Below are 25711 nucleotides of genomic sequence, written 5' to 3'. Positions count from 1 at the left end.
GAGTTACCAGCCTCATAAATTGCAGCCCAAATAAATGCTTCACAGAGTTCAAGTAACAGACACATCAACATCAACTGTTCAGCAGAAACTACGTGAATCAGGCCTTCATGGTCAAATTGCTGCAAAGAAACCACTACTAAAAGGACACCAATAAGAAGACGACTTGCTTAGGCCAAGAAACACGAGCAATGGACATTAGACTGGTGGAAATCTATCCTTTGTTCTGATGACTCCAAAAACAGCCACTGTGTCTTTGGGAGACGCAGAGTAGGTGAACGGATTATCTCTGCATGTGTGGTTCCCACCATGAAGCATGGTTGAGGTGATGGTGCTTTGCTGATGACACTGTCTGTAATTTATTTAGAGTTCAAGGCACACTTAACCAGTATGGCTACCACAGTATTCGGCAGCAATACGCCATCCCATCTGGTTTGCTCTTAGTGGGACTATCATTTGTTTTTCAACAGGACAATGACCCAAAACACACCTCCAGGCTGTATAGGGGCTATTTGACCAAGGAGAGTGATGGAGTGCTGCATCAGATCACCTGGCCTCCACAATCACCCGACCTCAACCCAGTTGAGATGGTTTGAGATGAGGTGGACCGCAGAGTGAAGGAAAAGCAGCCAACAAGTCCTCAGCATATGTGCGAACTCCTTCAAGACTGTAGGAAAAGCATTCCTCATTAAGCCGGCTGAGAGAATGCCAAGAGTGTGCAAAGCTGCCATCAAGGCAATGGGTGGCTACTTTGAAGAATCTAAAATCAGAATTTCTTGATTTGTTTAACACTTTTTTGGTTACTACATGATTCCATATGTGTTATTTCATAGTTTTGGTGTCTTCACTATTACTCTACAATGTAGAAAATTGTGAAAATAAAGAAAAACTCTTGAATGAGTAGGTGTGTCCAAACTTTTGACTGGTACTGTATATCTCAATTATATAAAACAATGGTGTCAGTGTGCGGGGCATGTAAACCAAAACAGTTTACCCTTGCACACATGTACATTTAAAGAGGGAGATGGACAGACATACAACCTCTAATTATGCAACGACACAAGCACAAGGCATGGGAAGTACCCTTCTCCATTTCATCCACCCAGTGGAAATGGCTTCACGTCATACCATCAAGCAAAACCGGTGATCTCTCTCTCTCTCTCTCTCTCTCTCTCTCTCTCTCTCTCTCTCTCTCTCTCTCTCTCTCTCTCTCTCTCTCTCTCTCTCTCTCTCTCTCTCTCTCTCTCTCTCTCTCTCTCTCTCTCTCTCTCTCTCTCTCTCTCTCTCTCTCTCTCTCTCTCTCTCTCTCTCTCTCTCTCTCTCTCTCTCTCTCTCTCTCTCTCTCTCTCTCTCTCTCTCTCTCTCTCTCTCTCTCTCTCTCTTTTTGATACATATAACACGACTTCTTTCATTCATTCATATGAGACTACAGAGTTTTGACTTCAGCACGTTTCCATCGACACGTCACGTAATGTCCAGATAGCGTCCGGATAACATCCAGATCTCCCAAGCCCTTTCTTACAATTCTCCTACTTCCACAGAGAGTTCTAGAAGAGAGACAGACGCAGATGCCACAACGTGGTCCAACTCAGGGCTGACGGTTGAACGGGTGGGACATACAAACAAAGGCTCCTGGTCTGTATGTCTCCCTTTCCCTCCTGCTTTTTTCCACAGTGGAGAGTGAGAGAAGGGTTTGTGTCCACCACCATCTCTAGAGGGCTTCATGTGTCCAGCAGCCCAATCCCCCCCCCCCCCCCCCCCCCACACACACAAAAAAGGAGAGTGTTTATGTGTAAACACCAGTCACCCATTGGCCCTTAATGTGTGGAAAAGGGGTGGGGCCTTTTCCCTCCCCCACTCTAGTGGGTAACCTCACAGTGTGTGCGTCTCTTAATGTGGTCCCCCTCGCCGGCGTGGTCTCGGTCGGTGGTTCTGCTGTCACAAGTCGGTGACTTTGTTCTCCACAGCTGCAGCGACCTGCTGGAGCCGGTAGCCCAGCTGCATTTTCTGGGCCATGCTGTCCTCCTCTAGGGCCCCGATGATCTGAGAGAGGTAGGGGTGGAGAGAGAGAAAGGGATGAAGATAGATGGAGAACAATGGAGTGTGATGGAGGATGGTGGAGTGATAAGACAGATGGAGAGAGAGTGGGATGGAGAGAGAGGGAGAGGGATGGAGTGAGACAGAAAGAGAGGGAGTGAGAGAGAAAGAGGGATGGAGAGAAAGAGAGGAGTGGAGTGAGAGAGGGATGAAAGGAGAGGGAGAGGGATGAAAGGAGAGGGAGAGGGAAGGAGAGAGAGAGGGAGGGAAAGAGAGAGAGAGGGAGGGAAGGAGAGAGGGTGGGAAGGAGGGAGGGTGGGAAGGAGAGAGGGAGGAACACAAATCCTGTTTAGAGCAGGAGCAAGGTAAACCAAAGACAACTATTATTTGTTATTCCATCCAACCAGGCAAGCGACTGAATGAAAACTCACCTGGTCATAGTATTTGTTGATGTACTTGTACAACTCGTGCAGGGCGACAAGGTAATTCAACTCTCCTGAGTAATTCTGGTTGGGGGGAAAAAACATATTTTCATGTCATTCCAAATAAAAAATAAGCACATCTTTTCAAAGATTAACTGAAGTTGAATTTAAAATGTGCTAATATAAAGTTCAATTGACGATAGGACAAAGAACAGCTGAAAGGAATAGTTAACTCAAACTGTCAGCAGTCAAGTTTTCAAGATGGAGCACTTTCAGTACAGAGCTAAAACTTTGATGGAAGATCACTTTTGGGTGAACTCTCCCTTTAAAAAGGAACAATACAGTGTTTACTGAACAAATAAACTGAAGTAAAAGACTCACCCTGGACAGCTCTGCTAGAGCTGAGTTCATCTCCTGATCACTGGCAGAGATGGTCTGTCTGATGTCAGCGTAGTACCTTTCCACCATCTGCTTGTAACGGGGGATGTCTCGGGCATACAGCAGTTTGTTGATTGGTGAATCCTGGAGAGAGAGACGGAGGGAAAGAGAGAGAGAGAACCAGTTTAGAGAAAAATTACCACATCTTCCAATAGTCCTCTCATCCCACCCTGTCCCTTGGTCCCGTCCCTCCCTATCCATCTCTCTCACTCTGCCCAGCTTGTGCTCAGCGGTGGTGCAGGAGTCCATGAACGTCTGGGAGATGACCGTCAGCACAGCGTCCACGTGGTCCGAGGGCTGAACGTCAAAGATGAACTGGGGGTTCTTCACAATGTTGATCCAGAACCTCAGGGGCAAACTGGAGGCAGGGAACCAGCGTTACAGAACTGTTATTGCAATGTTCACATGTTACATATATATTTGTTTATTTGGATCCCCATGAGCTTTTACAGAAGCAGTAGCTACTCTATACAACAATATACAAACACAACAAAAAATAGTCTGTATGAGTGTGTCTGTGTGTCCCCTCTTAGTCCCGCCGTTCCATGAGATGTTTAATCCATTTTTTAAAAGGTCATTTTGATGTTTGCTTGAATACTTGGAGATGGGAGTTCCATGCGATCATGGCTCTGTGTAGTACTGTGCATTGCGTGAATTCGTTTTGGACTCGGTGACTGTGAAGAGACCCCTGGTGGAATGTCTTGTAGGGTATATATGGGGTGTCTGAGCTGAATTTGATTTGATTATGCAGACAATCTGGAATTGTCATTACAGTGATATTTCTCATAACTAGGAGAAGCAGTTAGCATCACGTCAACCCTCAACCGGGAAAGACTGGCGTGCATATTGTTGATGTTCGTATGTGCAGTTAAGGGCAAGGCGTGCTGCCACCTGCAGCTTTGCTAGGTCTTTTTTCGCTGCACTTGATCATATTACCTGACAGTAATCAAGACGGGACAAGACCAGAGCCTGAACAACTAATACAATTGATTTTTGTGTAAAAACATATTTATAAACAGACATAGACCTAGGAGTGTAGATTCCTCAACTTGCTCAATGGTCACAACCTTTATGTACAACTCCAGCTGAGGTTTAGGTCTCAGAGAATGTTTTGAACCAAATACAATGTTTTTAGTTTTAGATGCATTTAAGACTAGTTTATTATTAAATCACCCATTCTGATACACACTGGAATTTCAGTGAGCTCACTGGCTTTCGGTCATCCACATACATAGTCATTCTAGCGTTGTGTAAGAACAGTGTCAAATAATTTATAAAAATAGAGAAGAATGACGGCTCAAGGCAGCTGCCCTGTGGGACACCGTATATTTCTGATGTTAGAGAAGCTTCTATTGAAGAACACTCTCTGGGTTCTATTGGATAAATAACTCTCCAACCATGTGATGTAAAGCCAAAGCAAGTGAGTTACTTCAATAACAATTTATTATTAATAACAAAGGCTGCACTGAAATCTAAAACTACAGCTCCAACTATCATCTTATTATCCATTTCTTAGAACCATTCATCAGTCATCTGAGTCAGTGCAGTACAAGTTTAGTGCCCTCTATATGTATGCTGAAAGTCAGTTTACATATATATATATATATATATATATATATATATATATATATATATATATATATATATATATATATATATATATATAGATATAGATATAGATACATATATCACCAGACCACATACAAACATATGCACACACACAGATTCACAAAAACACAAATGTTGATTTTCCAGATGTGGACGGCATCGGGATAAGTGTGTGTGCATATGCGTGTGATTGAATCTATGTGCGTACGTGAAATGTGTGTCTGCATCTGCATCGGCGTGTGTGTGTGTGTGTACCTGTTGGTCTTCCAGATGTGGATGGTCTCAGGGTCAGTGATGGCGTGGTGTTGCGCCTGGTCGTCCAGCAGGTCAAAGAAGTACTTGACGGCCAGCGGAACGGGACGACTGGTAGACAGGATCACAGTGAACAGGTCGTCTACAAACTTCTGCAGAGTTCCCTGTGGAGGGAGGGAGATGGGGAAAAGGTTAGGGTTTGAAAGTGGGTGGAAGTGTGTGTGTCTACAGTATCTGGTTCTTCACCTGATTCTTAGTGTATGTGTGCATACAGTACCTTCATAGAGAGCAGGCGTGTGAGGTAGATCTCTGGTATAGCCTTGGCCCTCTCCCTCTCCCTCACGCTGCCCCGGCGGTGCTTGGGTAGCTCGGGCTCCTCACTGGCCTTGACCAGGTGCCACAGCCTCACCCCGCCCTCGTCCGCGTCCTCCAGCATGGGCGTCTCTGAATGAGGGAGGGGGAGAGAAGAAAGGAGAAGGGTTGAGAAAGAACATTAGAAAGAATCAAATAAAAATGTCTATCTTGTATCTTTTATTCCGTCAACGTTTCAGCCTAGTGGCCTTTCACAAGACGAGATACACTGACACTTATTCTACAGAAACTTAGTGGAAGAAACTGGACATATAGCTAGTTTGGCTGTGCACTGTAGAAGAACAACGAGACATTTCCCAGAGAGAAAGAGGGGAACTAAAATGCAAGCGGAACTCACTTTCCCCTGCTACATAGTCATGATTGTCGTGGTGGATGTGTTTGCTGTGGCGCGGGACCAAAGCCACTGTCGCACCATCTGGAACCTAACACACAAAAATATCAACAACAACAACTGTTATAAATCTCTCAAACGGTTAGTGTATGCACTATGAAGGCTTATGAATGCTTATGAAGGGTTAACGAAGTGATAAACCGTTACGTAAAGGCTTAGAAACATGAATGTTAAATCTTAAAGCCATTATGAATGCTTTATAAAGGTTCTATAAATACTTTACGTGTTACAAACTCGGTATGCAGCGTTAGGAAGGCTCTATGAATGTGTGTGGGTGCAGACCTTGTAGTGTTGTAGTGTATTGAGGCGCTTCCAGTTGCCCTGGACAACAGATGTCAGGTCTTCATCAGACAGGATCAAATGACCAGCTACACCGGACCTCCACTCTGAAAGATAAAACACACACACACTGTTAGACAGGGCTATAGACAGAATTAAAATAGAACACTATATTATAGAACACTAAAATGATGTTAAAAGAGAGATAGAAAATAGGCTGTGTGTGTGTGCGTGCGCATCGTTGTGTGTGTGAGAGAGAGAGTGTGTGTGTGTGAGAGTGTGCGTGTGTGAGTGTGAGTGTGAGTGTGAGTGTGCGTGTGCGTGTGAGTGTGAGTGTGCGTGTGTGAGAGAGAGAGAGAGAGAGAGAGAGTGTGTGTGTGTATGTGAGTGTGCGTCAGAGAGCGTGTGTGTGTGTGCGTGCGTGTGTTTGTGAGAGTGCGTGCGTGTGTGTGTGAGAGTGCGTGCGTGCGTGCTTCTCACCCAGGTCTAGGGAGTCTGTGTGTGGCCGGTGGGAAAAGGAGGTGCCCTTGTAGACCTGGTCCAGGAGTTTCTCCTTCACCTGGGTGATGGTGTCTATGTCCAGCACCTTGGAGGGCAGCGGCTGGGTCTCGTTCACCCCCCCACCCTGCATCAACACGTTCAGGGTCTGGGAGAGGGGGAGGAAAGAGAGCGAGGATGAGCTTTCAAAATCACTCACAAAGCACTTTCTTGGATGTATATATAATCTATTTATCTATCTCTGGCTTTTCACTGAAGAAAAAAAAAACTGTGTGTGTGGTTAGATTGCGTGGACATGTGTGCGCACGTGTTTGAGTGTGTGTCTGAACCCTTGAATGTGTGTGTGTGTCTGAACATGTTTGTGTCTTTGAGTCCATGTGAGTGTGTCTGAATGCCTGAGTGTGTGTCTGTAACTCTCTGTGTGTGTGTGTGTCTGAACCCCTGAGTATGTATGTGTGTGTGTCTGAACCCCTGAGTGTGTGTGTGTGTCTGAACCCCTGAGTGTGTGTGTGTGTGTCTGAACATGTTTGTGTCTTTGAGTCCGTGTGAGTGTGTGTCTGAACCCCTGAGTGTGTGCATCCTCACCAGGGTCTTGTACTCCACGTCTTCTCGGAGCAGGCGGTTGTCGTTGAGCGTGTACTTTGCTTTTCCCGTCACCGCGTCCACCGGCCCCTTGTCCACCTGGTGCTTGATAGCCCTGAACAACATGTACAGGGACTCGCCTGCAGAGTCCTAGGGAGAAACAACAACAGTTAAACAACTAGCATCAGGCAAACCATGCTAACGATCAGGTAAACAATTAGCATCATGCTAACAATCACTGTCCTGGGAAAGACAAGGACACGGCATAGTGATTATGTTTACGCTAATAAATGCTAATGCTACAAGGTATTGTGACCCAGGTAAGATATAGATAAAGGCCCCGTTCGAATTCTTCTAAAGTGAATCCTTCCTTCCATGTAATCACGGATTAGAAATGAGTGGACAGGTGAAAGCCATGTGGTGGAGACATTTTATTTCTGTCCAATTGTGTCTCATCTGTGATGCACAATGCACTTCTAAAGAATGGGGCCATCATTTCTTTCCAATTGGCTGCGTTTACACAGGCAGCCCAATTTGCGCAATTATTGGCAAAAAAAGATCTCATCTGTCATAAAACCAATTAGTGGCAAAGAAAATATGAATGGGGCTGCCTGTGGAATGGGGCCATCATTTCCTCCTCTTTGTGTGACAGTAATTCATGTGGGCCGACTCACCCTGAGGAAAGCGTAAAGGCAGATGGACATCCAGTTGGTCAGAAGCTTCTCCACCACTGTCTCCGTTCTGCAAAATGACGCCATGTTAAAAATCAGTTACAGGTTGATGGAGCACACACACACACACACACAATCCCACCCCACCCCCTGACCCACACACCTCTTTCTATCTTACCTTCGCAGCATGAGTTTTGGGTTCTTGGCCACGTACTGCTCCACTAGATCATTGAGGAGGGTCTTGAGGATGTCGGTGAAGTACTCCAGTTTACCGTGCAGCGCCACCGTCAGGAGAGATGCCACGTAGGCCCGGTCCCGAGGCGAGAATGTCCGCTGGCTCTCCAGAGTATGGATGAACTAGGGGGAGGGATGGAGGAAAGAGGGATGAGAGAGTTAGGGGGGGAAAAAAGAAAAAGGGAGCGAGAGACGACCAAATATCACCCATGAATACTCTCCCGTAATATTTCAACGAGAGGAGTCTGGTGTATTCAAGAAGAAGAGGATGGTTCTCTTATATAGCCATATACTACACAATTAAAATCCTGGCCTAAGTCTTTCTAGGTCAGCTACCAATGTTCTTCATCGCGGTCATTGCACCTTGCCTGATTTCCTTCAAAACCACTTGTCTTAAACAAACTTTCACAAGTCCACTAACGTGGTAAGAACTGCCAATCATCATCACTGTCCCCCTACCTTGGTGAGGAAGAGTTTGCTGTTGAGCAGGTTGGAGAGCTGCACCAGGCCCTGCTCCACCGTGGCCCGTCGACACTCCTGCACATCCAGATCCCTCCGCAGGGGCGACTCGCGGTGGCCCGGGAAGAAAATCCGCTCGGCGTAGCGCCGGTAGTCCAGGAAGGGAATGCCTGAGCCCACCAGGTCACTGGACATGTCCATCATCTCCGTCATCAGGTCTGTGGGGGAGGGGGGTCAGGGGTTCAAAGGTTAAGAGAGTATGACCTTCCTTGCAACACATAAATGGTTGAGTGAAAGTCAGTGGAGAAAAAGGGCCCCTTAGAGAGTATAAAGAACTTTTGGCGGTCACCTAAATGAACAGATATATTGTCCAGATGTAATTTCTGGACAAAATATAATTGGACAGAAAGGATCACCCCCCCCCCCCCCCCCCCCCCCATTTAGAGCTGGTATACCGTATTTGACCATGTACCGGTATTGATGCACGGAACGGTTTTTACTTTACCTTCTATAACAGTATTGTAATTGTTAAAGGTGATACGCCACTCCGGCGCGTGTAAATGTCCATTTTTATAGTTTACTCCGTATGCTACTCGAGTCATATCTCTCCCTCTTCTCCTGCATGCTGCTTCCCCATACGCTTCACTACACTAAGCCCGGCCCCTGTCCCTCAAGTACTTGCCGTCCTCAAAGTGCTGCTCACTATATTCCAACTATAGCACTAGAATTATCACTATATTTCCATGATTCCAACAGTTCACCAATTAATTAGGCCTTCATTTTTTGAAAATGCTCAACATAATTGTTGGTTGAAGTTGGATTGAACAATAAAACAAATCAGAATGAATAAAGCCCCGTTGAAAAATAATAATTTATGTGTTTCCACCCTAGGGGTCATGAACTACTCATAAAGCATATTTAGAACATTTATTGTCCAAAAAAATACTGTGAAATACCTTCATAAATGTGAAAAATATCTTGATGACCTTTTGGCCATATCGCCAAGATTCCACACTTTGTTGTGGACAACAACGTTTTTGTCTGTCACTTCCTCTCACCCTCTCTCACTCTGTCTATCACCCTCTCTCGCTCTGTCTCTCACCCTCTCTCGCTCTGTCTCTCACCCTCTCTCGCTCTGTCTCTCACCCTCTCTCGCTCTGTCTCTCATCCTCTAACGCTGTGTGTTAGTCATAGTGTTAGGGTCTGACCTGTGAACTCTTTCTTGCACCGGTCTCTCACGCTGGTCTCCAGGTTCTCCAACTGGATCTGTACCTTCTTGTAGTCCCTCAGAGCCTGCTTACTCTTCCTCCTGACAGACAGATAAACAAACAAACAAACAAAGAGAGCGAGCGAGAGAGAGCACACACATACATACAGACACACATTAGAATTACACTCATAGCTCAAATCACAAAAAGTTTACGTAAACAAATGCAAATGCTTGAACCCACATACCCCTACCCCACCTCACACACACGTACCTGTAGATGAGGACTATGATGAGGACGATGAGGGCTACAATGGAGGCCCCCACGCCCACCCCTATCTGGGCCTCGAGGGGGAAGGTGGACAGGCTGAGGGTGTCATACTGCACCCTGCCCAGGGAGAAGTTCAGGTTGCCCATGTGGACCTGGAAAACACACACACACGCACAAACACGTGCACACACACGCACACACACACACACATCAGCTATGGAGCGACACTGAACAAAAATATAAATGCAACAATTTCAAAAGATTTTACTGAGTTACAGTTCACTCTTCTTCAATGGCTTTGTGAAGTTGCTGGTTATTGGCAGGAACTGGAACATGCTGTTGTATACGTCGCTCCAGAGCATCCCAAACATGCTCAATGGGGTGACATGTCTGGTGAGTATGCAGGCCATGGAAGAACTGGATATTTATAGCTTCCAGGAATTGTGTACAGTTCTTTGCGACATGGGGCCGTTCATTAATATGCTGAAACATAAGGTGATGGTGGAGGATGAATGGCACAACAACGGGCCTCAGGATCTCATCACGGTGTCTCTGTGCATTCCAATTGCCATCGATAAAATACAATTGTGTTCGTAGCTTATGCCTGCCCATACCGCAACCCCACCGCCACCATGGGGCACTCAGTTCACAACTTTGACATCAGCAAACCGCTCGCCCACACGTCGCCATACACGCTGTTAGCCATCTGCCCAGTACAGTTGAAACTGTGATTAATCTGTGAAGAGCACACTTATCTCCAGCATGCCAGTGGCCATCAAAGGTGAGCATTTGCCCATTGAAGCCGGTTACGACGCCGAACTGCAATCAGGTCAAGACCCTAGTGAGGATGACGAGCACGCAGATGAGCTTCCCTGAGCGGGTTTCTGACAGTTTGTGTAGAAATTCATTGGTTGTGCAAACCCACAGTTTCATGTGCTGTCCTAGTGGCCGGTCTCAGACAATCAAGCAGGTGAAAAAGCTGGATGTGGAGGACCTGGGCTGGCGTGGTTACACGTGGTCTGCCTTTTAGAGGCCGGTTGGATGTACTAATAAATTCTCTAAAACAACTTTGGAGGCAGCTTAAGGTAGATAAATTAACATTCAATTCTCTGGCAAGCTCTGGTGGACCTTCTTGCAGTCAGCATTCCAACTGCATGCTCCCTCAAAACTGGAGACAACTGTGTCATTGTGTTGTGACAAAACGGTACATTCTGGAGTGGCTATTTATTGTCTCCAGCACAAGGTGCACCTGTGTAATGATCACGCTGTTTAATCAGCTTCTTGATATGCCACACCTTTCATGTAGATGGGTTATCTTGGCAAAGGATAAATGCTCACTAACAAGGATATAAACAAATTTGTGTGCCAAATCTGAGCGAAATGAGCTTGGACATTTTCTGGGATGTTCTATTTCAGCTCATGAAACACGGGAGCAACACTTTACATGTTGCGTTTATATTTCTGTTCCATATAGAACGTGTACAAGCTGGGGCAGTTAGTTTGCCTCTAATGGGGTTAGGAAGTCTGATTGAGACTATTGAGATGCACCCTTGTGTGTCAACCTTTGTCTGATTCACACTAGAGGGACAAACCGAGCCAAGTGGAACTGTACTGGGCTGGCCTTGTTACACATGCAAGCCAGCACACTACAGTTTTGGTCAGCACAGTAGTGTGAAAAGAGCATTAGTGTGTTGTAATTGACTCTCTTATCGATCTTGTGTATTGAAATGTGTCAGTCTTTGGGACAATACGTGCACGTAAACGTAAAAGTGTGCCTAGGAATGGAAACGGCAGTAGTGGAGCACATAAGGTGGACTTGCAGTGAACTCGGGCAGCGTGTCGGTGCCCTCGCGCTTCCTGCCACCGTTGGGGGGTCCCGGGACGGGCTGCTGGGGCGGGGGCTCGCAGTACAGGTGGTTCCTGGTGAGGGTCTTCACGGCACACACACCCTCCCCCACCAGTACCACCACCTCCTCCTTGGAGATGGCCAGGTCCAAGTTCTCACCCTATGGGGGGGATGGGGGGGGGGGGGGGGTAGGTAGGAGGAGAGAAAGGGAGAAGATATTACCACGTTGAGCATCATGCTTGAATCAAGACTTGTGCATTCCTAGCCTCATCTTTGGAATATTCCGCTATTCCCCCACCATCTCTCATAGGAGTCTAGCCTTCTCCTAAACTCCAGCCAGGGGGACAAAATGAAAGTTTAATTTCTGACTTCCAGGAGACTTCTCTCTCAAGACCAGTTGAGTGGAAAGTAATAAAACAATAAGAATCTTTACATTCTATACCTTTGACTTGGATTTATAGTACTAGCTAGCAGATAATGCTAACCTTCAGCTGTCAACTGTACATGCTGTTAGCCTGAAAGCTGTCTAGCCTCCCACAGCTAATTTCACCAGTTGAGAATAGGTAGCGGCTAATGCTAACCTCCAGCTGAATGAAGCTTCCTGGGTTGTAGCGGTAGGGCTTGAGGGGCTCCTGCTGGTTGAGCGGGTGCAGCACAGGGTTGGGCTCGTAGCTGAAGGCCCCCTGGGGGCTGACGGCACCAAACGGGAAGCGCAGGTTGTCCAGGAGGAAGGCCACATCAACCCGCGAGCCCCACACCGAGGGCCCCACCGCCGGGGTCCGACACAGGATCAGACTGGAGGAGTTCACCTCGCAGCGCTCTATGTACTGAGGGGGTAACGCGTTTACAGTAATCAGATTACTTTAATGAGTAAAAGAGTACTATAACAAGGGACTTTAAAAATATTGTAATATTATTACAGTTACTTTTTTAAAGTAACACGTGTGCTACCTTTATGTTACTCTAAGAAAATATTTCCCCACCGGGGGCGTGGTGCTTCCATGATCCATGATCTCAACTTGTTTCCCCATTTAGTTTTCGAGCGAGCAGAGAAAGCTTGTTGGGAGAATTGTCATGACATCTGGCCATAAAAATGGATAGAGGGCACACCTCTGATTGCCATCGATCCCTTCTGCAATAGGAGCACAAGTATCTCGGCTTCACCACCTAGTGGCAAGTGTGCCGTCTAGCTACCCAACGGTCGCACTGGAAGGAAAATAAAATCTGTACAGAGGTTAAGCTTCTATTAGGTTTGGCTGTGCGACCTATCACCCATTTCATGGGATGACATAAGTTTAGACTAAAGGGATTTTCTCTTTATAGTGAAAAAGAGAATGAAAAAAAAAAAAAGATTCCCACCGGAACTTCTGACGGCAGACCCTCTGAAAACAATTTCCCATTTCCAAATGATCCACAATCATGAAATGATTCAGCAAATACTACTCATTTTGTATTCATTTACATTATCATCGCGCATTCCATAGACACAGGCTTTACATTTCTCGATCAGTGCGCTGGTACATACTGTACGGCTGCAGTGTTGTGGATTAGGCCATCAATTGGGACAACTTGTTTTCTATCAAACCAAAAGAGGGTACATGGAATTATTGATGGTTGACAGGTAAGAAAGGTAAGCCCCCCCCCCTGCCTCGTAAATGGAGGAATACAACAGTGCTTAGCCTACATTTCACGTGTGCATAAAAGATTGTCTTGTGTCACGGAGGGGCCATGCTATGGGTGTGTCCTAGTTCATATGATATGTACCGCAAATGTTCTGCAAAATTCGGACATAAACGCAGCAGTGAATAAATCAGGCTTACACCATTTAGGAAATCAAAGTTTTGACCAAGATGCTTCTGATTGGGTTGAAGATTAGAAGATGTTAGTAGCCTATCTTTGGTAGAGCGTGTGTGGCTCGCCTCGCTATTTCCGACAGTCAAATAAACATTGAGGTTTTCAGATTGTGTTTCATAAAAAGTAATATTGTAACATAAGTTACCCCCCCCCCCCCCCCATGTAACAAGTAATATGTGATACTACCTTTTCATGTAAATCCCAACACTGCCCAGGATAGAGGGCAGAGGGGGAGGGAGAGGTGCAGGAGGGGGAGAGGGACGGGAGAGCGATAGGGATTTCCTTGAGTGAGGAACGCCTGACACAGTCAGAACGTTATTCCTTTGAGTAGAGTATTCAGCTACGAATGCCATAAAGATGACAACACACACCCTCTCCCTATCCACACACCTGTTTTATGGAGCATAGGGGGTCGCCGGGACAATGGGGCTCCGGGACGATCCTGCGATGCCTCAACAGCAGCACCTTGTCCTCAGTCTCTTCCTCCCTTTCGCCTCCACTCCTCCTCCTCTTCCTCTGGCCGATGGACTCATAGGGGGACAGGGTCACCAACATCCTAGGTTCCTGCACCACATCCAGGTTATGACCAGACACGAAGACCAGACGACCACCGCTACAGAGAGAGAGAGAGGGGGGCAATATTGAGTGTCTCCAAGTGTTTCAGTCTAGCTGACGAGGTCTAAGGGTCTTTGCCCCTACTTCTAACTATATGGTCATACCCAATTCTGGGTTTCTGAAATACACAGTTTCGGTGTAGGAGTGGTACCAAACACACACACACACACACCTGAGGAAGCTCTTGGCGGGCGCGGCCTGGGTGATGTTGGGGTTGGGGGTGTAGCGGTAGGCCGACTCGTGGAGGTGGCGCTGGCTGTCGCCATAGCGAAGCGTCACGCGGTGCTCTCCCGTCCCATTGCTGCTGCCCGTCACACACACCACACTGCCCTCCTGGACCTCCGACGAACTGGGGGGGGAGGAGGAGAGGGAGGGTAGTTGAGAACCGAGAAGTTGTACAATACGGCAAATAGGATCATGTATCAATGGCTCTGTGTGTGTGTGTGTGTGTATGTGTGTGTGTTTTTCATAATCACTCACATGACACAGGGCACTCCTCCCACAGTGACAGTGATGTCAGAGGGGCGTCCCGTGAGCAGGTTCCTCCCAGTGATGGTAAGGGATGATCCTCCCGCCATGGGACCCCTCTGGGGAGACACCTCCATCACAAAGGGGTCTTGGTAACTGAACCTCTGGCTGGAGAGGCCAAACTCTCCCCCGCTCACTTCTACTGACACCTGGCCCATCTTCTCTCCCCCGCTGGCTTCAGTCTTACACACGATCCTACAGAAAACACACACACACAGATTGAAGACAACGCATCCTAGAAATAGTCATCTCACACACACTCTCTCATTCACAGTCCTTACCTGGAGGAGACCTCGTAGAGGTGGGGGATGACAGAGCATGAAACCCCGGCCACACTGACAGAGTGGAGAATGTCCTCAGCCTTCTGGCCCAGGTTGGACCCTGAGATGGTCACCATCGTGCCCCCCTCCACCAGACCTGACAGGGGCTCGATCTAACAAACATATCCTCCAACATAAGCCTCAACAGTATTAAGACATCTATATATATTACACGTCTCTATATATATTACACGTCTCTATATATATTACTCATGTCTCTATATATTTTACTCATGTCTCTATATATTTTACTCATGTCTCTATATATTTTACTCATGTCTCTATATATTTTACTCATGTCTCTATATATTTTACTCATGTCTCTATATACACTGCTAAAAAAAATAAAGGGAACACTTAAACAACACAATGTAACTCCAAGTCAATCACACTTCTGTGAAATCAAACTGTCCACTTAGGAAGCAACACTGATTGACAATAAATTTCACATGCTGTTGTGCAAATGGAATAGACAACAGGTGGAAATTATAGGCAATTAGCAAGACACCCCCAATAAAGGAGTGGTTCGAAGGTGTCAGCAGTTCCTGCAAGAGGAAGGCATTGATGCTATGGACTGGCCCGCCCGTTCCCCAGACCTGAATCCAATTGAGCACATCTGGGACATCATGTCCCGCTTCATCCACCAACGCCACGTTGCACCACAGACTGTCCAGGAGTTGGCAGATGCTTTAGTCCAGGTCTGGGAGGAGATCCCTGAGGAGACCATCCGCCACCTCATCAGGAGCATGCCCAGGCATTGTAGGGAGGTCATACAGGCACGTGGAGGCCACACACACTACTGAGCCTCATTTGGACTTGTTTTAAGGACATTACATCAAAGTTGTATCAGCTTGTAGTGTGGTTTTCCACTTTAATTTTGAGTGTGACTCCAAATCCAGACCTCCATGGGTTGATAAATTTGATTTCCATTGATAATTTGTGTGTGATTTTGTTGTCAGCACATTCAACTATGTAAAGAAAAAAGTATTTAATAAGAATATTTCATTCATTCAGATCTAGGATGTGTTATTTTAGTGTTCCCTTTATTTTTTTGAGCAGTGTATTTTACTCATGTCTGTATATATACAGTGCCTTGCGAAAGTATTCGGCCCCCTTGAACTTTGCGACCTTTTGCCACATTTCAGGCTTCAAACATAAAGATATAAAACTGTATTTTTTTGTGAAGAATCAACAACAAGTGGGACACAATCATGAAGTGGAACGACATTTATTGGATATTTCAAACTTTTTTAACAAATTAAAAACTGAAAAATTGGGCGTGCAAAATTATTCAGCCCCTTTACTTTCAGTGCAGCAAACTCTCTCCAGAAGTTCAGTGAGGATCTCTGAATGATCCAATGTTGACCTAAATGACTAATGATGATAAATACAATCCACCTGTGTGTAATCAAGTCTCTGTATAAATGCACCTGCACTGTGATAGTCTCAGAGGTCCGTTAAAAGTGCAGAGAGCATCATGAAGAACAAGGAACACACCAGGCAGATCCGAGATACTGTTGTGAAGAAGTTTAAAGCCGGATTTGGATACAAAAAGATTTCCAAAGCTTTAAACATCCCAAGGAGCACTGTGCAAGCGATAATATTGAAATGGAAGGAGTATCAGACCACTGCAAATCTACCAAGACCTGGCCGTCCCTCTAAACTTTCAGCTCATACAAGGAGAAGACTGATCAGAGATGCAGCCAAGAGGCCCGTGATCACTCTGGATGAACTGCAGAGATCTACAGCTGAGGTGGGAGACTCTGTCCATAGGACAACAATCAGTCGTATATTGCACAAATCTGGCCTTTATGGAAGAGTGGCAAGAAGAAAGCCATTTCTTAAAGATATCCATAAAAAGTGTTGTTTAAAGTTTGCCACAAGCCACCTGGGAGACACACCAAACATGTGGAAGAAGGTGCTCTGGTCAGATGAAACCAAAATTGAACTTTTTGGCAACAATGCAAAACGTTATGTTTGGCGTAAAAGCAACACAGCTGAACACACCATCCCCACTGTCAAACATGGTGGTGGCAGCATCATGGTTTGGGCCTGCTTTTCTTCAGCAGGGACAGGGAAGATGGTTAAAATTGATGGGAAGATGGATGGAGCCAAATACAGGACCATTCTGGAAGAAAACCTGATGGAGTCTGCAAAAGACCTGAGACTAGGACGGAGATTTGTCTTCCAACAAGACAATGATCCAAAACATAAAGCAAAATCTACAATGGAATGGTTCAAAAATAAACATATCCAGGTGTTTGAATGGCCAAGTCAAAGTCCAGACCTGAATCCAATCGAGAATCTGTGGAAAGAACTGAAAACTGCTGTTCACAAATGCTCTCCATCCAACCTCATTGAGCTCGAGCTGTTTTGCAAGGAGGAATGGGAAAAAATGTCAGTCTCTCGATGTGCAAAACTGATAGAGACATACCCCAAGCGACTTACAGCTGTAATCGCAGCAAAAGGTGGCGCTACAAAGTATTAACTTAAGGGGGCTGAATAATTTTGCACGCCCAATTTTTGTTAAAAAAGTTTGAAATATCCAATAAATGTCGTTCCACTTCATGATTGTGTCCCACTTGTTGTTGATTCTTCAAAAAAAAATACAGTTTTATATCTTTATGTTTGAAGCCTGAAATGTGGCAAAAGGTCGCAAAGTTCAAGGGGGCCGAATACTTTCGCAAGGCACTGTATTACTCACGTCTCTATATATATTACTCACGTCTCTATATTTTACTCACGTCTCTATATTTTACTCACGTCTCTATATTTTACTCATGTCTCCATAGGACTATAAAATATTATAGTGACGATAAACTGAGCAAATTGTGAAAAACTAAGAAAACTAAGTTAGTCCAGAAGTCGACATCAGCTATATCACATCTGACTTATCTTTGACAACGCTTGATGAGCTAAAATGACAGGAGGACTCAAGTTCAAGTGTTAAAACGTGTCACTAAGAGTAAATCAATGAGCAACAATAAGTCCTGAGCATTGAACTCTTGACAAGGAGGGGGGGGGGGGGGAATTCTCACGGCATGAATGACGGGGGCGGGGCAGGTCTGTTCGATAGGCTCGCTGCAGGAGTCTCCGTAGAGACAGGTGGACTGCCCCCCTCCGCACCACACACAGCCGTACTTCTGGTCCGCCGTGTGACACCGGCTACAGTCTGAACGCCCCACTGAACAGTTGTACAGAGTCACTGGGAGGGAGAGAGAGGCAAACTATAGTCAACACACTAAACTACACAGTTGAGTTGAAATGAGTCTCTGTAGGAGAGTTGTAGAGTGCTGAGGGAAAAAATATACATGTTGAGTGTACAGTTATACAGAGTCATTGCGAGGAACAGCGAGAGAGAGTTATACAGATTGTGTGAGAGAGTTTACAGTGTGTTGAATGGGTTTAGAGTTGGGGTTGATGGAGTGTCTGTGAGAGTTTACAGTGTGCTGAATGAGTTTAGAGTTGGAGTTGATGGAGTGTCTGTGAGGGAAAGATGTTAGAGAGTGAGTGGAAGAGGAATACAGTCACTGGGGGAGAGAGTGTGTGTCCGTGAGTGCACACGGTTGCATGCGTGTGTGTGTGTGTGTGTACAAAAATAGAAGACACGGCGTGATAAAAAACATCACACGACCACACTCATGCTACCAGGTCTCTCTGGACCACATATGCTTGATACAGAAGTGAAAAAAAAACAGGTTAAAAAATATAAATTGTAATGGCTGAGAGCAACAACAGCTGTCTGGGCTGGCGGCAGGTGTTCCTCAGTGCTCTAACGCCGGGGCTCACCATACAGGTCGTGAGCGCTGTCCACGTGGAAGGTGTCCCGCCTCTTCACGTACACCATGGCGTTGTACTCTTCCGCCGGGGCAGAGTAGGAATACTGCAGCGAGAATTAGTCATTAAAGTTTCCATAGAAACTGCAAGAGTACTACAGTTTCCATAGAAACGGGAAGAGTACTGCAGTGGCACTATTCCCTTTAGAGTGCACTACAAAGTTAAACGGGTGCCATCTTGCGAGGCAGACAGAGTTTCAATAGAGTATTGAAGTTTCCAAAGAAATGTCAATGAAGTTACCATAGAATCTTCAACATTTTCATGAAAAAAAAGGGGGGATATAACAGTGATCAGAAAGTAAACAACTACAGTTGTCAGCAGTGTTTAACACACATTGAATTTAATTTATTTTGGGTAACAGACATTCAACAAAGTGTACAATGTGGACCCAGAGGATATCACTTGAAAGTAGTAAGACTCTTGTATCCAAAGAGGTCCTTTAAAGTGTTTAAGTATAACAAAGCCATGAACAAAATCAGAATCATATAGGATAAATCCAAAGTCCCATACCACTTAGAATGCACACCAATATATTTCATCATTCTAGGTAATGTAGTGTGGATATTGGAACAGAGACATATTAAAGTCACGGACAAGATTCAACTAAATCGTCATCCAAACGGGCAGTGAGTGAGTATGGGATAGAGTCTGACCTGGTGCAGCTGGCAGGTGATGTCAAAGAGAGACGGGTTCATCTCGTCCATCTCCACATAGGCATCCACCACCACCGTACGGCCCTCGATCACCAACACACACTCGTAGTCCAGGTCTCTGTCCTGCACACACACACACACACACACACAACATACACATCAAGCCAGGTTTAAACGTCAACAGGGGCATTTGTTAATAGATAACTTCCCAAAAATTAAATGAAATCCTGACTTTTGTAATTTCCCCAGAACCCGGAGTAGGGGTGTGTGTGTGTGTGTGTCTTACCTGGTACAGGTGGAGGTTTCGGGCGAGTAGCGTGATCTTCCTCTCCACTCTGACTGGTAACAGAGGCGAATCCTTGACCTTCTCCACACAGGGGCAAGCAGACGAGCCCCAACTCACATAGGACCCCTCGTCCCCCTACATTCCCAACACACGTTAGATACATACACATACACTCACAAGGACACACACACACACTCCAACCAACACAAGCTACCGCAAATTTCTGAAAATCCCATCAACCCATAAGAAATGGACAGTTGCACGTTATAAGGATGTTATAGGCTTTTTGATGTAATACCGGACTATTAGAATGGTCTAACAAACAATAAAACACGTGAAAACATTCGCAAAAAAGCAACTGCTCCAGCTTGTGCTGATGCAGCCATTTTTTCAGGTCGATTTCCAAAAGCCAAAGCAATGTCAACGACGAAATCAAAACACAGTGATGAATAACAAGGGGATAAGGGGACATCTGGGATTCTGGCAATTGGTGTCAGAAGTGGGATTCTAGAGAACTGTGTCCAGTCAAGAGCTGGGACCACGGCGGCCATGGAAGCTCCAGGGAACTCGAACTCACCGGCAGGAAGATGTCGGCCGAGTCGTACTGGTAGTCCAGCTCTGAGTCGGCGTCAAGGAGCCGGGGGTAGGCAGAGGCCGAAGGGGAGTGCTCAGCTGCCTCTCCGTCCCCTGAAAGCACGGTGGTGGCCGAAAACGAGACGCTGGTGTCGTTCTCCGCCGCTTTGCCCTCCGTCTCCTCCTCCACTTCCTCCATGGGCCAGAGGAACACGTCCGGCTCGGCTCCCTGGCCCTCCGCCTCAGTGGGGGGGAGGGGCTCTAGTGGGGGAGGGAAGTGGGCTCCCGTCAGGTCTAGGTGGAAGGTGGGCTCCGAGTTGGCCGGTTCCCACAGGGGGAAGGGGGGTCGGGAAGGGGTAGCTGCCAGTGGTGGGCTGGACCTCCATGGGGGGCTTGGCCAGAGTCAAAGCCTCGTCCAGTTCCTGAGGGGGGGACGCGGTGACCACTTCCAATGGGGATGTCTCGGGGGGGAATGCCAGGGGGTTTAGGGTGGCGAGATCATCAGACGGCTGCTCGTCTTCGGTCATAACTGTCGCCACCTCGGTTTCCGCAGCGAGCTCCATGTCACCAGGGGTAACCACAGGGCCTTCGGTTTCACTTTCAGCCTCTGCAAAGAGCTCTCCTGTGGTTGTTTGCTCCTCTTTCTCACTGGTGGTGGTCTCAGGCTTGGGCGTTGTAGCCTCGACTAACGTTGTAGGGGGAAGAGTGGTGGGGGCCTCCGTCGACATAGCCGTGGTGGGCGGTGTAGTCGGCTCTGGGGTGGTGGTTGTGGGGACGGTTGTAGGCAGGGTTGTTGTTGGAGGCTCCTCCGTGGTAGCTATGGTGGTTGGGGCTTCGGTTGTTGTAGTCGTGGCGATAGTTGTTGTAATTGTGGTAGTTGTCGTTGTTGGGGGTGCGGTTGCTGTTGTAGTTGTTGGGGGCGCAGTTGCTGTTGTGGGGGCCACAGTTGTGGATGGGGAAGTCGTTGTTATAGTTACGGCTTTAGTAGTGGGAGGAGCCAGGGTGGGGAGTTTAAACTGGGTGGTGGAGGGGGGTAAATGGGGAAGACATGGGGGAGAGGGTGAGACAGAAATAAACAAACTCATAAGTTGACTGAAAAACCCAAATTGGATGTGAAACACGTCTCCTGAATGTTGTTAGTGTTACCATCAACGAGGACAAAACTCATGCATTTGGTTGGCGACACACAGGCACAATGGAGATGATTATTAGTTATATCTGATGTAAGCTTGTTTTGGGACATGAGGAGCCGTGAGAAAATGAGTGTCTGGTTATTAATGACTCCCAACAGTTTGTGTTCTCATTAGCGACCTTCTTTTGCTCAACCGGCTACAATTGATCGGCCCCAACCAGCCTTACACTAGGGTGCATTAGGTGGACAAACTCTACAGTGGACAAAATAGCCAGGCTGGCGGTTCCTTTTGCAGAAAGCGCATAGCATGCTGTTTGACCTCTAGCTAACTGACCATTGGTCGCTGTGTGTGTGTGACTTACGTGTTCGTTGTAGATGATGACCCCCTTGTCACAGGTGGGCTTGTGGGTACAGGTGTGCTGGTGGACACACCAGTTGCAGCCCCAGCGACTCAACACGCAACCACGGCAACTAGAGGAGGAACAGTGCAGGAATCAGTGACCATACTAACACAGCTGCAATGAGAGAGTGAGAGGAGGATTGGGATACGAGAGAGCGAGAGAGGGAGAGAGAGAGAAGCAGGGAGGGGGGGGGGGTGGTATAGAGAGAAAGAAAGTGAAAGGAAGGTAGAAAATAAAATGAAAGGAGACGACGGAAAAATAGATCAATGGGAGGAAGGAGAGGAAGAGCGAGCGCAAGCTTGGGCCAGTGGTAAAAAAAAAGGTCATTAATTTAATTGAATAAAGTGGCGGTCGCTGGTTCCTTGTCAGAGTGCTCTGAACCATGTACAAGGAAAGGAAAGGAGACGAGAGGAGAAAGAGGGGTAATTGAGTGAGTGTATGTGCTAACATCATAGAGATTGATAGAGTGCTCACCATGGCGTCGCCCATACTATCAGTCTTTTGTGGTCAAACGTGCCCTCTATCCAACTGAATACGGGCATTACTAGACATTAGAGCTTGACAAGGCACTTCTATCTCCGGATATCCCGCATCTGACACCAACTGTATCCAATGCATTGCTAAGGGTTTTGCATCCGTGTGAAGTTGGCAACTATCACTATCAATAAGGAATAAAACACGCAACGCAGAAAACAAAAAGTCGAACGAAAATGAACAGATTGATAAAAATGAACAGATTGATAACACCTGATGGACAATACTAAAGACGGTTATGTTGAATTTCTCTCTGAAGAAACATGGCACCTGCTCCTAGTATTCTGGCTGGGTCCTTTCACTTGCAGACAGTTTTCCTGCAGGCCGTATATGGAGATGTCTCTGAGATGTGGTTTTAATATCAACCAGACTAGAGAGCGGAGGAGGCATGTGACCACCACATGTGGAGGGCAAGGGTAAGGTGTCTGCAGCCATGAGAGTGAGAGTGAGTGAGTGAGTGAGTGGGAAAGGAGAGTACGATAGGTTTAGAATAGGTTTGGAACGGAGCGTGGGGATTGGAAGATGCTATAAGCGGTTCCAAGTGGTTCAGTACAGAGGTCCAACAGACCCAGGTTAATCAGCCCATATGGGTGAAGAAGGGGAGAAAAAGAGAGAGAAAGAGAGAGACCCCTATTAAAGGGGGCAGAAGGGCAGAAATTGATTTCGAAATGAAGAGAGAAACAGAAAGCGAGAGACAAAGGAGACGGGAAGGGCAAACGAGAGTTTGAGAGAGAGAGAGAGAGATAGAAGGGAAAAAAAGAGAGCAAGAGTAGGCAAAAGAGGGAGAGGGGTGGGCCAACTCACGGCACGCTCCCAGACAGCTGCTTGACGGCGGTACAGTCGTAGAAGGTGAACTTTGTTGCCGTGACGACGACATCACCGAAGCGCAGGGACAGGGTGACCGTGACAAACTCTGAGGAGAGAGCGAAACGGAGAGAAAGAGAAAAGGCAACAACTATAAATCATAAGCAACATTGTGTTTCACTTCACCAGGATCCCTACCCGAACACCGTGCCAAAGCTTTCTGAAACTACTCTGTTCGGGAAGATTTGAGAGACAGAGACAGAGACTTGGCCTTGTCGGTCTGACCGCGTCTTCAAAACAGTGTGAGGAGGGGAGAACGTGAGAGTGAGACATTGCGCCCCCAAATAGTGCCCTATTACCTATTCAGTGCATTATGGGGACTGGTCAAAAGTAGTGCACTATGTAGGGAATGGGGTGCCATTTGGGACAGCGCCTGAGAGTACGCTTGGCCAACTGGAGAGTCATAACAGAGCTCTGTAATAAAATCCATCTGCAGCCCCAAAGCCCCCAGACGTAAACAGTGCAGAGGGAGGAGTTCAGGTCTGTGGGGCCCACCGTGTGTGAAGTATGAAGCACACTGATTGCACACACAGACACGCTTGCACACCTACACACAGACAGACAGACACACACACACTGGCATGTAAATATGGCAGACGTGTATTCCCTCACACACACTAGCCCATGCACAGAAATATTTTCGGGAGCTGGGTCAATGCAATTGGATTGTATCACTTCACTTAATACAATCTTGAGTCATTTTCAAAGTATCAAGCTGATCTTCCTAATTCTAATCACAGGATAAGAGCGTCTGCTTAATGAATTAATGGTTCAGACTATGAACTAAACCACGATTACATTATGTGAGTAGGGCTGGACTCCCAAGATCCCATTTGAACCCCCCCGCAGATCACACACACACACACACACACACACACACACACACACAAACTCCATATACAAACACACACAGTCACACACACACACACACACACAGATCTCCCTGTAATACATGTGGGATCAGTGGAGCCCCCCTGTGTGTGTCTATTCACTAATACCCCCAGGCAGACGAGCATAACTACCTAACCCTCACGGCCTGAGAACCACAACAATCCTCCTTGCTCCAGGAACGATGTTCATGGGAACCGAGGGGAGAGAGGGAGAGAGATGGGGGGATGAGAAAAAGAGTGGACGGATGGAGGGAGGGGAGAAAGGACAGGGGGGAGAGGAGTTCCTGTGTGTACATGCATACGTCTGTCACACCATGACCTTAGTTATCTTTGTTTTCTTTATTATTTTGGTTAGGTCAGGGTGTGATAAGGGTGGTTTGTTAAGTTTTTGTATTGTCTAGGGAGTATTGTATGTCTAGGGTTTTTTATATATCTAGGGAGTTTTGTGTGTCTAGGGGTTTATATGTCTATGGTTGCCTAGATTGGTTCTCAATCAGAGGCAGCTGTGTATCGTTGTCTCTGATTGGGGACCATATTTAGGTAGCCATATTCATTTGGTATTTTGTGGGTTATTGTCTATGTATAGCTGCCTGTGTCAGCACTCGTTGTTCATAGCCTCACGTTCGTTTTGTTGTTTTGTATTAGTTTGTTAAGTGTTCTTCGTTTATTAAAAGAAGAATGTATTCTCATCACGCTGCGCCTTGGTCTTCCCACTACGACGAACGTGACAACGTCCAACTACCCACAAGCGTATACATGCTTGCTTTTGTATCGGCGCTTGATAGTTAACAGTTAATCCAAGGTAATTCCTCCGAAATGACTAACTAAAACAAATCGACGGCTCCAAGCACGCAACCGAACCGTCGCAGACTATCCCAGACAAAAAGATAGAAGAGGCTGAATTGTTGAATGAATTTAAAATCATTAGTTATAGCTGCTACCCGGACCGGCGTAGTTGGAGATTACTCCCTGGTGTGTAAACTGGGAGCCAAAGAGGATTGGGCTGCAACACACATCTGCTCTGCAAGGACATAGGATGTCGCTGCCTAGAGTGGCGCTACAGGCTGATCGGCCTGTATAGCGCCACACACACACACACACTTTAATGGACTCATGAAACTCAGTGTGTGTGTGTGTGTGTGTGTGTGTGTGTGTGTGTGTGTGTGTTTGTGTAAAAAGTATGTAGATGCAGGTTGAATGCCCAGTACATGCTGATCTCACCCCGTTGGTACTCACCTTGTCCAGAGGGCACAGCTGGCACCCTGTGGGGGTCGGGGGAGAGGCAGGTGACGCCCGTGTCGGTGACGGTGGCAGGACTCTCAGTGTCATGGAAGTAACAGGCGTACGAGTTGTCCTCTTCTAGGATGGGCAGGCCCGGGACTGATAGAGCAATCTAAGGGAGGTAGGGAGAAGAGGGGGAGGATGTGAGAGAGAGGGAAAGAGAGAGTGTGAATGAGCTGGCTCGGCTCTGCAAGAGCAGATCTGTATTTCAACTAAATCCAGGAACTCAAGGAACACTAAATTGGACCTTGTCTGGATAGAACTGGTTTGAACTTGATAAAGGTTGGTAAGATCTGGATTTATCTGGATATCACAGAGATGTCGTTGAAGGCCTGAGAAACTGAGGAGAGATCGAGTCTCCCCCGAGGAGTTTTGTCAC

The 25711-nt window shown here is 46.6% G+C and overlaps 1 protein-coding gene across 1 annotated transcript in view; it reads right to left on the bottom strand.

Annotated features, from left to right (window-relative positions):
- Window positions 1-1263: 1263 nt before the first annotated feature.
- plxnb1b (plexin b1b) overlaps window positions 1264-25711 on the bottom strand; it is a 134580-nt gene continuing 110132 nt past the window's right edge. Inside the window, 30 exon segments of the mRNA XM_021568531.2 lie at window positions 1264-2040; window positions 2466-2540; window positions 2838-2978; window positions 3105-3252; window positions 4758-4918; window positions 5032-5198; window positions 5464-5548; window positions 5800-5903; window positions 6277-6442; window positions 6880-7026; window positions 7551-7617; window positions 7726-7904; window positions 8241-8458; window positions 9449-9549; window positions 9722-9870; window positions 11539-11724; window positions 12146-12391; window positions 13809-14031; window positions 14206-14382; window positions 14514-14756; window positions 14843-14994; window positions 17920-18086; window positions 18671-18764; window positions 19372-19494; window positions 19658-19792; window positions 20235-20573; window positions 20575-21246; window positions 21725-21833; window positions 23102-23210; window positions 25288-25444. Coding sequence (XP_021424206.2) covers window positions 1936-2040; window positions 2466-2540; window positions 2838-2978; window positions 3105-3252; window positions 4758-4918; window positions 5032-5198; window positions 5464-5548; window positions 5800-5903; window positions 6277-6442; window positions 6880-7026; window positions 7551-7617; window positions 7726-7904; window positions 8241-8458; window positions 9449-9549; window positions 9722-9870; window positions 11539-11724; window positions 12146-12391; window positions 13809-14031; window positions 14206-14382; window positions 14514-14756; window positions 14843-14994; window positions 17920-18086; window positions 18671-18764; window positions 19372-19494; window positions 19658-19792; window positions 20235-20573; window positions 20575-21246; window positions 21725-21833; window positions 23102-23210; window positions 25288-25444 — 5145 coding nt within the window. The 3' untranslated portion in view covers window positions 1264-1935.

This window comes from Oncorhynchus mykiss, chromosome 17 (assembly GCF_013265735.2).
Source record: "Oncorhynchus mykiss isolate Arlee chromosome 17, USDA_OmykA_1.1, whole genome shotgun sequence".
NCBI classification, from domain to species: domain Eukaryota; kingdom Metazoa; phylum Chordata; class Actinopteri; order Salmoniformes; family Salmonidae; genus Oncorhynchus; species Oncorhynchus mykiss.
Note: the sequence above shows the minus strand (reverse complement) of the source record. Positions and strands in the feature narration are given on the sequence as shown.